We start from the raw sequence: 13,611 nt of genomic DNA on the forward strand, positions 1-13,611 counted from the left end.
CATATCTTCTTGCATATGGTTGATTTCTTAATAAATTTGAGTTAAGTAAAAATAGAGTTATTGACCTTCATGGGTGTAAAGGTTAAATTTTCACTGCAAATAATTAAAATATCATATAGCCACTATGATATTCTTGCAGAGCTTCACTACGTGATCAAGTATCCGAAAATCGAATTGCTGCATCTAAAAACCATATAAAAACCCAGAATTTTCGTAAAAAATAAAGTATTGCATCAAAAGTAAAAACATTAGGAAGTTCTAGTAAGCAGAATAAATACGCAAGCACGATAAAGTGAGACAAGCTACATGGATCGTCGATTTTTACTCGTTTCGCAATCGTCAGGCAATCAGAGCAAAGCAGTTTCTTGTCCTTCCTACGAATAAGAACTTGGCTGCCACCAGTCATTGGGCTTGGCGGCAAAGATTACTGTATATGGAGTACACGACATCTAAGTAAATGCATTCACCCATGGAGGTCAATAACTCTATTTTTACTTAACTCAAATTTATTAAGAAATCAACCATATGCAAGAAGATATGATAAAAAAATTATCATGGTTCTCATAAAATATTTAATAATATAGCAATATGTATATGTAATACATAATGTAATTGTAACATCTTTTATAGATATACATATAGACAAAAAGTGGCAACATCGCAGTTATACACGTTAACCAATCAAGAGAAGTTCATCGTTATTAAGCCAACCAATCGTAGACGGGGTAGGTCTTCTAGGAGATTTCGTTCGCGTTTTCGTTCTCTTCGTTGCCGAAGGCCATGGTGAACAGGTCGTTTTATGAAACGGTTGGGGTAGCGTCAAGATCGTTACTTCTGAGAAACTTGTATTCTTAGTACGGAATTGTAGAGACTATTATACAGTCATTTCTCGACGGAAAATGGCAGGAGCAGATTCGCCGAGTGTAAAACCAGAGCAGCAGAATGCATCTGCAGAAAATAGCAACGATAATCCACGAGAACGTAATCTACCGGGCGGCGGAAATCGTGGACCGCGTGGTCGGAAAGGCGGTACACGCTTTTCAGGCGGACGCGGCGGTGGAATGGGTGGAGGAAATAGGAATAACGATGGACCGGTACGGATTTTTCACAATTTTTATATAAATGCACATGTACACACACACACACAAAAGAGTTTCCCATGATCTTCGTTCTTGTCGGCCATGTTTGCTTTGAAATGATACGTAATTCTTCTAGATTTAGGGCTTCATTTTTTATCTCACCTTTCATTTTTCATAAATGTAACACTAGCTTCTGTTGTATAAGTTTACTATTTCCATCCAATTTTATACGACTTATTACAATAAACCCTAGTTGTCGATAGAATTTCTGAATATATTGTTTTTCTTGTAAATTATTAGATATACTTATATATGAATCATGTAACCTAAATGTTTTATAAATTAAAGCAGAATGTTGTATAAGTCTTTTGAAATGTTCGATGTAATATGAAATGTCTTATTCGTTTAAAATATTATCAAGCTGTATTAAATAGCATAGCAGTAGATATTTCATGGTAATATTCTTGACTTGACTTGGATTTTGAGAATATTGTTTGATTTTATTAGAAATCGTATCATTTTTCCTGTGTTATAATTTGCCACCAAATCGTATCGATCACTCATATAAAGTGCTACAAAATGGCGCAGGGAGCGTATGAGAAGCAAAATGGCCTCCTGGAGCATTGAAGAAACACGTGGAAATCGAAGTTGAAATTTATTATTGTAATTCTGTATGCTATGCGTATACAAGAGTACAACAAGCAGGGTACACAAACTCTGTTACAAAAGAGTTATAATATTTGAAGAATAAATTCAACTACATATTTTTACAGATGAAAATGAGCGATTCTATGGACGGTGGTTTAGATAATACAATGTCTGAAGGAATGGGCGGAGGTATGGGAATGAGTGGAGGTATGGGAATGGGTATGGGTATGGGAATGGGAATGGGTATGGGACGAGGTGGAGGAATGCGTGGAGGACGAGGAGGACGAGGAGGTGGTGATAGAAATATGGGAAATCGTTCACAAGATGTAAGCAATATTTTGTTATACCTTGTAATTAAATATTATCTAACATATTTGACATAGAAAATCTTTAAATAGAAGTTTTGTCACCTTGTAGTAATGTAGCTTTATTGATTTTCAAATTAGGATCGTTTAATGGAGCGCATTATGTCTATTAGTGGACCTACTCATGAGTTACCACCACAGGAAACAACAGAAAAAAAATTCAGTGGGCGCAATCGTTTGTATATTGGAAATTTGACAAATGATGTCACTGAAGAAGAAATTCAGCAAATGTTTCAACAATATGGAGAAATATCTGAACTCTTTGTAAATAAAGAGAAAAATTTTGCGTTTCTTAGAATGGTAATTTAAATTCGTGTATTTCTATTTCTTTATCTACATATAATATGATTATAACAATTACCGTTTGATCAAAAATGATAATAATTTTTGGCTGCATATATATTTATTTGATATGAGAAATTGTTTTGAAGTTTAGATATTGAAATCTATCTTAATTTGTAGTTCATAGCATCTTCTAATTTGTAGGATTACAGAGTGAATGCTGAGAAAGCAAAGCATGAATTAGATGGTACCATGCGCAAAGGTCGTGCACTCAAAGTACGCTTTGCACCACATTCGTCCACAATTAAAGTTAAAAATCTGACTCCTTGGATTTCAAATGAGTTGCTTGATAAAGCTTTTAGTGTCTTTGGTGAAATCGAGCGTGCAATAGTTATCGTAGATGACAGAGGAAAATCAACTGGCGAAGGAATTGTAGAGTTTTGTAGAAAACCGTCTGCTCAACTTGCTCTACGAAAGTGTACAGAAGGATGTTATTTCCTAACTGCGTAAGTTTCTGTAACGATCATAAGTATTAAAATTAAACCCCAACGCCACGCTTGTTGCATTAAATAATCAACAAGTGCCAATTAAGATGATTGGGGAAGAGAAAAATAATTCCTGATGGAAGCATGATTCATTTATTTGTTTTGTGTGCCGAAGACGGAATACAATTTAAGAACAAAATGGTTATATTCATATAAGATTTCTGCAAGATAAAAGGAATGTATTTCTTACAGTTCTTTACGACCAGTCGTCGTTGAACCATTTGAACAACAAGACGACGTAGACGGTTTCCCTGATAAAAATTTGCCACGGAAAAATCCAGAATTTTTCAAGGCTCGAGATATTGGGCCAAGGTTTGCACAATTGGGAAGTTTTGAGCACGAATATGGAACAAGATGGAAACAGCTTCATGAACTTTACAAGCAGAAGGAAGAAGCACTGAAGAGAGAAATGGCAATGGAAGAAGAAAAGTTGGAAGCTCAAATGGAGTTCGCACGTTATGAACATGAAACAGAATTGTTAAGAGAACGTACGTATTGTGACTTATTCATATAGTGGTATTTAAAATTTGTTAGGTAATGTATGGTTTTTCAAATGAATTTTATCTTTTTATAGAGCTACGCATGCGGGAAGCGGACCGTGAACGGCAAAAGAGAGAATGGGAAATGAAAGAAAGACAAGCTGAAGAACAAAGAACGCGAGAGGAAGAATTAAGAAGAAGACAACAGGAAGAAATGGCTATACGTATCAGGAGACAAGAAGAAGAGTTACATAGGCGTCAACAAGAAAATAACTTGTTCATGCAGGTAACTAAATCATGTATTACTTGCTATCTAGAGGACTTATATTTCCACAAATTTTTAATATCTGTAGTGTCATTAAGTGCTACATATTTTGTTTTCATTAACCTTTACATCTGTATTAAAAATAATATGTACCCATAACACTTGCATAGCATTAATGATATTTTAAATTTCTTTATTATTTGTTAATAATGATAATTATTATTAATACTATTTTAGGAGCAAGCAATGAGAACTGGCGGCGGAGGTGGTGGCATGGGAGGAAAGAACTACGATTCCGTTAGTAATAGTGATCGCGATGGATATGGTCAACCTGATGGTAAGTTTTCATGTCATCTCAGTTGTCATACAATATTTGTAATTTCATTTAACATGTGAACGGTAATGGTGTGCGGAATCCCGAAAAAGTCCGGAATTCCCTTATCTTGGTTATTTTGATTCCATATTTTCGGGTTCTCGCATAATCTTAGAAACTACGATAATATATGTCAGCAGCGAATATTAAATGAAACGATATGCATTCAGGTTCTTGCAATTTTCGAGAATCCCGGAAACTTCGTGATCCCATCCTGATATTTCGGGAAAAATACGTTGCCTGTCGTAATCCGACATTTTCAGCTCTAATAGTAGTTTTTTTTATCATATGTACCATTTCATTATTTACTTTTCTATTGGCTAGAGTAATTTATAATCATGTGGAATTTATAATCATTACAGGTGGAAGCGGCATGCCAGTGGTAATGTATCCCTTTCTATAATTATTTCACTTAACTTTATTTTTCTCACGACAGTACAGTTACTTACTCTTTCTCAAAAAATTAAATTTATTTTCTTTCATTTATATATATGTATCTCTATGCGGTGGTACTCCAAAACCATTAAGTCTATATACGGGAGCTATTAGATGAGTTGGACTGTGTTCTTGCATGATAAAAAGGAGCCATTATTGTTAGCGAAAAATTCTCTGGAAAAAATGCGCGAAGTGACTTCGTTACAAGTCTTCCCATGAAAGCATGCCTTCCAAAACAACAGAGTTCTAATGTCTGCAACAATGCCACCTAATGCCATTAAATGTTGAATTTCATGTTCATATTTTATACAAATAACTTTATTTTAATTAATTGGCTTTAACATCTGGAGGAATCAATGGGCATATATCGAAGCTTCCTATTTAACCAATTACTTTTTTTTATTAATACTTTTTGATGTGGATACACATCGAAGTTATCATGTTTCATTTTACCTGAACAGAAATGTTAGGAGGTATTTTTGATACAGATAAGATATTTCTGCATCGAATATAAATGTTTTTCATTCATATTTCAATGATATTAATGTTATCGTTATTTTTCATCCAGGGTAGTGTTGCTTCTGCTTTCACTTAAATGAAAGTAAATACTTCTGTGATATAAATTTTTGTTTTTCTTCGAACCTGCTTGAAACAATCATGAAGCGATTGATTGATTTAAGTTCATCAAGATTGATTTTATAGTATTGGAGTATATCGAAATGTGAGATATCTTCATGAATGTCTGAGAGAATATCAGGGAAAGTTAGCTCTCTGTTATGGCCTGCTTGGAAGTCGAATATACAAATGATGGAGATATACTAACGAAAATTAAAGACAATTAGTTGGTCTGCGTTGTATATAAACTCATACTGCTACACAGAATGGTATTTACAAATACCAGGGCATTTACAAATTTCATAATGACTTAATATATTGAAAACTGTATAGATAGGTTAATTTAATTTGACCGATCGATCCGCCATCTATTTGAATTGTTTTTCTAGGAATATCGCAAATGAAAGACAGTTATCTCCTTGAAGAGAACTTTTAAAAATTGCATATACCGTTGTACGCGTTACTAATGTACAAATGCTTCAAATTTCTCTGGTCGTAGAACAAATTTTTATTTTGGACCACGAATTTAGATGTGTACATAAAAGTGAATATTTAAAATTCTTTTAATGCGTAGTACGAGCTTCGATAATGGATTTAAATACTCCCTAAGCGACGAAATATATTTAAACATGTTACATTATTCTCTAGGTTATACTCTGCGCATTTGTAGATGCTACAATTCTAACTAAAACTATATTAATATTTTGCCACATTGGTCTCTCCATATGCTTGCAAACAAGAGACTCTGTACTCTATTTTCTCTAGCTGAGTTAAGGATTAGGTGTGTTAATTACTATGGAACTAACATACATATTTCCACGAAAAATTTATAATTTTCATAAATGGTTCAGCTTACTATTTAATATTTCTAACCTCCACCAGTAATTACGTAATTCTAGTTCCATAGTAACAATTTGACATTTATTGACCAAGAAATGCCCAACAATACCAAATAGTATTCAAACATAATTAGCTCTGTTCAGAAAATATTTTTACTATATTTGAAAATACAATTTTGTTTAGATAATAGAATTTATCTACAAATAGAACAGTAGTTTCTGAATGGAGCAATATGCAATCTATACAGATGAGCAAGTGATTTTTCTTTTATATGAGAAATCTGGGGGATGTTCTTAACATTACTTTTGTGACAGATGTTTCTTTACATACTATTTTGCAATTCATCATTTACACATTTATAGAAAGATGTGTAGAATTCTGTGGAATAAGTATTCTGTAGAGCTTGCTTAGAGTCCTTGATCACGCCTCTTTGCTGCTGCCATCGATACTTAATCTGCAGACATGTATAAAATTCCATTAATGCTTTACTCCATAGTTACATAAGTTACAAATATACGTCTAGTTTGAAATATGTTTCTATATATAAAACGAAACTATTATTCCTGTAGGATTTTATGAATATATTAAGCACATATAAGCTACGATAATATAATGAAGAAGTCATTGACGGTATATACAAAAATGTCTTCCATATCTAAAATTCTTATTAATAATAATATTTATATAATCTGCTACCTGCTCGTGAACTAAAACACTGGAACAAAATAACATTGAACAATATGTTGTTCATTTACTTTAGGTGGGAGTACATTTTTAGAATTGTCTCTGAATTATAATTCTGAAGTTACAACTGATTAAACAACTCCTAAAATTTAATCAGAATGGTTTACGGAAAGAATGAAACTGTTTTAAGAAGAGAAATGCGATCCACATATTTTGCGTATCAAGACTGATATGGGATTATTATTCTTGTTCTTATAATCGACTCTGACAGGTGCTGTGATATCGATGGTAATTACCGTCGTTGATTTATATGTTGGGCATTTGCTTGGTTGTATAAGGTGAATTAATGTCGAAAAATACGGCATACATTTGTGACAAAGTTCTAACAACATATATACATATATATCGTTTGTTTTAGCGCGTGTTTACACGCAATCCATTCTAATGTCGTACAAGACAAAGCAACATCTAACATTGTGTTTCCCCTTTCTTTTCTATGTGATTTGACGAAAATTGACGATGACCTGTGCTGCTGTCAAACATGGATGGTCGCCCTGAACCGTGAAATGTGTTTATGGTATATCAAAAATCTACGAAACACCGTGTGTGTCCACCGTTTAAACGGGAATCGGTGGCATTTTCTTCGATGATTACCGACATACTCTCGACTGCTCTGACTAAAACCTACCGAAAACAAAAAACGAACCAAACACAAACAATTTAACCGCGATAATATCGACTATTAATCAAACGTTTGTGATGATTAGGACCCAAAGTCTTTCATGGATGCTTATAACACTATGGATCGTGGTAGCCGAGGGGGTTACAATGACGATCGTGCTCAGATAATGGATTTGATGGATATGAGGGTCGATATGGGTAATATGGGAGGTGGTCGTGGAGGCGGTGGTGGTAGTGGACGTTGGCAAGGTGGAAATGATCGAAATCGTCAGGACGATTATCCTAATAAAAGGAGACGTTACTAAAACAAAAAAATCGTTACAGTATTATGTATCTCCTCCACGTCGAGTTTGAAACGATATTTTCCGAAATAGTTCGCATTGTATTCTTCAATCATTTCTCCACACGTTTTGCTGTAGAATGTCTCTCATATTTTTGATAACTATCATTGGGTGGGGAGAACGATAAATGATACATCAACAAGGATACATAATAGAGTATGGCAAAAAATGGATGAGTGAATATATGGTGGTCAAGCGATTTTTATATATTTCGTATTAGATCTGACGTCGTGGATATCACAAATCGTTTCCGAACAAAGAAACTGCTGTGTTTTTATACAGTTTTTAAGTTCTCAGAATATTAATGAACTTAGTAGAACTCGCGAGCAAAACGAAGTGCAAGAGAAAAATGTCTTCTAGTCATTTGTGGTACTAACTGCTAGCATCTCACTGGAAGGATGCGAAATTGAAAGTTCACACTGGTGGGCACTGACAATGTTCACAATTAACACGACTACAAATAGGTTTCCAATTACGCCCTTTTATTAATCGCGAAGCATTAAATCTGGACCGTACGGTTTTTTTATTTTAACATAGAAGCAGTTCTCTTCTCTAAAAATATAGAGACGCCATGAACAAACAGAAAAGAAAACTTAGTTTACAGTGCTATACTGTAGACCCTACCATGATAGAATAATACGATAATATGTAGAAACGATGCATATTCATTGTGTCAATTAGTAGTATTTTAAACAAAAACAAAATCTCAGGGGAGGGTATTTTATTTTACGAAAGAATGTGTGTAAATATTCAAAACGACGTAATATATTAATTTTTGTCATTTATTGTATCATCATATCGTCGCTATTCATAGTTTATCAATTAATTTGATTCGTTACTTTTCCCAAAGTGAAAATAATATACTTTGAAGTAGTACCTTTTGCTTTGTACGAATACATGGACACATTAGTCTATAAGTGAGAATGCGTTAATCCAGACCGAGACCAACACAGCAGTAGTTAAATATAAATAGCCGATCTTTCTATAAGATTAGAAATTGCACGGATTCGCCCTGCATTATGACAATTTTAGCTGCCGCAGTATCGATATTCGTACATACGTGTTTTTAAGCTTAATTAATGGTGTCAACTTCACCATGCAAAAGATATGATCTTCATTACTTAAATCTTCATAAAAAGTTATTATGTTAGAATAAGTCGTACATCAACAGAGTAAATTTACAATTGTGCTACTCGAAACTTTGTGAAGGAACTTCATTGACAAAGAGTAATTTTATGAATAAAGGTCTACATACCATCTATACGTAGGAACTATTTATTTAATTATTAATTATCGTAATTATTGGAGCATTGGAAACATAAGCGTGTTTAAAAGTATATATGAAAATTTCAGTGCTTTCAATATAGATTATACCCATTTTAGATAGTTTCATATACTTTTTCTAGGCGTATATTTACCAAGTTTCTCAAATTATCGCAAAGAAAGAAATTCTCTTTCAGGCTGAAGAGGGTTACGTGTCAGAAATATAAATAATTTGCATGTCCACTTTTACGGAAAAGTGACACCTGCTAATTATACAAAACAACTTCGGTTGTTGGTATCATCAACTAATTGGCATTGAGATTCCTTTTGCATAGCGTTCACACTATTTTCCTTTTATAGTTACAGTGTAATCATTCTTTAGGTGACGTATTTTCATGAAAGACTATAGATTGAAAATAGTGAAAGGAGAATGTTATATCATTTATTCCAATTTATTGGGGAACGTTGAATATAACCCCCTCCCCCCAACAAGATGATATTTACATACCGGAGTTTTATATCTTTAATCACTGATTGAAAACTGATTTAATTCAGCTATACTACTTTGCGTGGGTATAAACTACATGAAAGTATTCATACAACATACTTTGAAATTATTATACCAGGTTAATAGTTAGTTGAAACTTGCTTGTACTAATGTTAGAAACATTACTCCCAACGTGAAAAATTTAGCATCATCAAGTGCTCTTAAATAGATTGTATATTTGTTGAGATTAAATCAGTCCTCTTTATGGGAGGACGTATATGCATATCTCTATGCGTGCTCAATGGAGCCCCAACGAAATTCCTTTAACGGTAATACACGCTATACATGTGACTGAATTAAGAAAAACTATATCGTGATCTCATCGTAATCGTTTCTGAAAATTTTTGAGGACAATTTGCGGATACGTGCATGCATTTTTGTGAAAAAAATGTTCATGTTTTCTCTCGAAGAAAACAACTGCTCGAGTACACGCACTTGCCCGCAATGGTACGAAATAATGCACGGTATAAGCTGAAATGAACATTTCTTAATCAAGAGTCTTTTAACGAAGGAGAGACAACAATGACAAGATAGGCTTACTTACTTGAAACTACTAGACAATGAATCTACTGGTATGAGGTGAGTAGATATTGTAAAAATGTTATTATGCGTAATTCTATTTTAATATTCGGGTGGGAACGTTGAAATAAACATATGGCAAAGCTTACAAAAAGATTTGCTTAAGTTATAACTTATGAAATTAATTCATAATTTAAATTATGAACATAGTATATATATAGTGACAATATTTTAAAAATCTTATGAATACAAATGACAAATTCTTTTATTATTGTTTACAATTTAGATGTTATAGATAAGTAACATCTTAATTTAAATATTGTATAATTTGTAATCTTTGCCACTATATCTAAATTTATCTCTCTGATGGGTGCAAAACTCCAAAACTATTAGGAGCAATTGAAGGAGTTACATTCCATAAATGGTATATTTCGTCATCTGGATTCAATATAAATTGACTGTACTCTGAACCTTAATATTTCTGCATCATTATGCAAAACCCAATCGTTTTATTATACGAATCTGTAAAGAAAAATAGAAAACTTAATACTTGTGTGCAAATTTACCAGCCTAGACTGTATTTTTTTACCTATGACAACCAAAATGTATTTACGTACCAATTTTAGCAAATGGTTGTCTAGGTTTGCTATTTGAAATCTAGGCTGCTGTACATAATTACCATCTGAACAAAAAAACCTTTATAGAATTGTTTATGAAAGTATTACTTACTGTCTGGGTGGTAAACATATGTGGGATGAATTTTCTGAACATTGTTAGACACATGAAAATTGATTAAAATTACTGCATTATATTGCTAATGAATTGAACTGCCTTAATATGTTACATTTAAAATTGAATAGGTAGGAGAACTCGACGTAATAATTTCCATATATATCCTATAATAATTTACGTTTCATCCAGCTCCAATATCACATTCATTTCTTGAATAACATCTATTTTTCGTTCTAAAATCAACTTGTGCAAATATTTGGACTTTTAATAATCATCTTATATTTAATATATCTTTTAAAAATGATTTTTTAAAATCTAGTCTAATGATACAATTTTTCTTCAGCATCTTCGCTAGAATTTTTTTATATTTACAGTATTTGTTTGCTTGCTCACATTGCTTTTTATTGAAGAGAAATTGATACACTGGTACTTAGTGAACATGTTCTTGAAATTTAGGATTGTGAAGTTCTGAAATAATCACTCATACAGGTTTTACTTATCAAACAATGTTTCCGTTATATTTTATACGGAACACGTACATTAATTTGTCGATTTTTGGATTGAATCAACGGATCAGCATCATGTTATCATATGAAATGCTTATTTAATTTTTTGTCTTTGCAGATGTTTGTAGCGGTTGCTGGCTGAAGACATATACAAGGAACATATTGGAAACGAAAGTGGTAAGTGTTCGAGGAACATATTTCATGAAATAACTTATCTATAAACTATAGATGATTTTACAATTGTTTGTATAACAATTATGTGCTGAGCTTTATATTGATTTTGAATTTAAAAATTAACAACAACATTATATTTCCACTATACAGAATGTAGAATGTTAACTCTTTCGTTACAACAGACACCTGTGTACGCTCTTCGTAGTAAGATACGATTCATATTCATACTTGACACGTTAAACGTCACGCCGGTCCCCAGGGTCCGGCGTTAAACTTTCCGTTCAGGCCCGGCCCCTGCTCAGAGATCGGCTGCAGACTTTAGCTTCACATTACAGACCGCGCGTGTCGATCCTTGCACACTGATTGTGAAAACAAATTATTTTGCTTAGGCGACATCGGTTTTTGTTCAGTCAAAGCTTAAGAAAAAGAATATAATATTTAAAAAAAGTGTCATGGTTTGTTTTTACATTACAAATTACATTACACATCACAAAAGGTGCTAAATTTTAGTATTAAATTCTTCATTTGCGTTTTCCATATATATAATAGTAATATTTATTTACAGTACTGAAACTCTACAACCTATGGGATGCAGCATATTACTTTATGAAGCGGATCTCTACATTTGAAATATAGAACCATGTAATAATAAGGTAAATTTTATTCTTGTTTTCCCTGTCTATTTCGTTGAATATAACATTGAGGTTTCCAAAAATTATATCATCGGGAAGACAGTTAATTTTAAAACTATACGTAAAAATACTTCTAAGATATTTCATTCCAATTTCCCGAATATCACAATTGTAAAAATAGTTGATTTAACTGGTCATAATCCAAATTTGATAATTAGGAATTAAAAATTCTGTATCCCATCTCAGTAATTAAATTTTACTAAGATTTAATTTTGTGATGACAATATCAACACTGACACAAATATCAATGATTTTCCCAATGTGTTCTGACAATTGTACTCTGAAAATATTCTTTTCCTTAGTATTTGTATATAATAACAAATTTATTTTTTTTTTAGTAGGACGAAATGCTTCGAATGGGATTTGGAAGACTAAGGAAGTTTTCACAAAAGCATGGTATAAGTGATACGAATATGAATATTTGATATGAAAGTACAAAAATACAACGTACAATGAATTACTCTTATTATTGTACGAAAATTACGAATCTGAATCTCTTCTACTTAAGGTAATATATGTTTGATGACACTTAAAAAATATAGTACAATAAATATTTCGTATACTAATGATGAATATCTTTCGGGGCTGAATATTTTATGGCGAAACTTCAAAAACTCCAACGTGTACATTTTTGACTGAGATAAATGAAAACTTGAAAATTTATTAGATTTTCAAAGATATTCCATTAATGATGAATTTTATATTTTTCAGAATCCTCTTCCTCTTTTCACATACATGTGGATCTGCAATCGAAGATGACTTGCCGATAGGCATGTTTGTAAATATCTCGTTTACTTTTTCTTAAAATATTATGTAAGTAATCCTTAACCTGACTCTCAAAATAGAGAATAAGTAATATTGGGAGAATATTGTCTTCTTGCGACAACGTTTTCTACTAATAATGTTAGAATTTTCTTTTGTTGTCTGCCGTTGTTGATTCCCGTTGCAGACGGTGTGTGTATGAATAATGATATGTTTATACTGTGTAATATTACAATTTCTTTAATCATACGTTCTTTGTGATGAAATTTTGGCTAGAGTCCTGAACAAAAGAGATGACAATTTTCTGTTCTTAAACATACTGATTAAACTGTAATATACTGAATATAATGTAAATTATATTTTACAAGAAAAAAAATATATTTTAATTTGTTACAGTATTATGGTGTCAATAAATATCAAGTATCGAGTTGAAGTGCTGAGAATTCTACTACTGATCTACCAATGCGTAATGGAGTTTAACTTGTAAATTAATTATATCAGTTTTTATGCTTAAAAACACATCTGCGAAAAATGGCTTATTCCAATGGCAAAATAAAACTTGTTACCTGTTAAAATGACTTATTTATTCAAAGTTTTTGATTCACAACTGTTAGAAACATAAGATTTGAAGAAGTTCATTCAGTAGATTGACATTATGATAAAATCCAAGTTTATTTTTATAATATCCTGATACTAAAACATCCTGTTATCTAATAATTTCGAGTTCACTGCTAGGCGATAATGTATCTAAATAATATAATGATTAGATAATAAAACGTGTGGA

At 32.3% G+C, this 13,611-nt stretch overlaps 1 protein-coding gene across 6 annotated transcripts; it reads left to right on the top strand.

Moving 5' to 3' along the window:
- The first annotated feature begins 738 nt into the window (after positions 1-738).
- On the top strand, positions 739-13,402 carry LOC117228512 (protein no-on-transient A-like). Of its 6 annotated transcripts, none has more exons than XR_013034768.1 (13): positions 740-1,094; positions 1,853-2,053; positions 2,174-2,392; positions 2,579-2,880; positions 3,112-3,407; positions 3,494-3,684; positions 3,901-4,000; positions 4,399-4,418; positions 11,318-11,376; positions 11,939-12,026; positions 12,404-12,573; positions 12,777-12,878; positions 13,224-13,402. XR_013034768.1 is itself a non-coding variant. In XM_076526242.1 (9 exons), exons 1-9 carry the CDS (start codon positions 900-902, stop codon positions 7,594-7,596), a joined length of 1,743 nt encoding a protein of 580 aa, XP_076382357.1. In that variant the 5' UTR covers positions 739-899; the 3' UTR covers positions 7,597-8,893. The 6 variants fall into 6 exon arrangements, 2 of the variants coding, with proteins under 2 accessions (XP_076382357.1, XP_076382358.1); XR_013034769.1 differs by having other exon boundaries at positions 12,407-12,573; XR_013034766.1 differs by lacking the exon at positions 4,399-4,418.
- Positions 13,403-13,611: the final 209 nt, after the last annotated feature.

This window comes from Megalopta genalis, chromosome 14, assembly GCF_051020955.1.
Source record: "Megalopta genalis isolate 19385.01 chromosome 14, iyMegGena1_principal, whole genome shotgun sequence".
NCBI classification, from domain to species: domain Eukaryota; kingdom Metazoa; phylum Arthropoda; class Insecta; order Hymenoptera; family Halictidae; genus Megalopta; species Megalopta genalis.

Coding starts and splice junctions, on each gene's coding strand:
- LOC117228512 (XM_076526242.1), top strand. CDS start 900: ATGGCAGGAGCAGATTCGCCGAGTGTAAAACCAGAGCAGCAGAATGCA. Junction 2,881..3,111: donor GGATGTTATTTCCTAACTGC/GTAAGTTTCTGT, acceptor TATTTCTTACAG/TTCTTTACGACCAGTCGTCG. Junction 4,419..7,377: donor GTGGAAGCGGCATGCCAGTG/GTAATGTATCCC, acceptor TGTGATGATTAG/GACCCAAAGTCTTTCATGGA.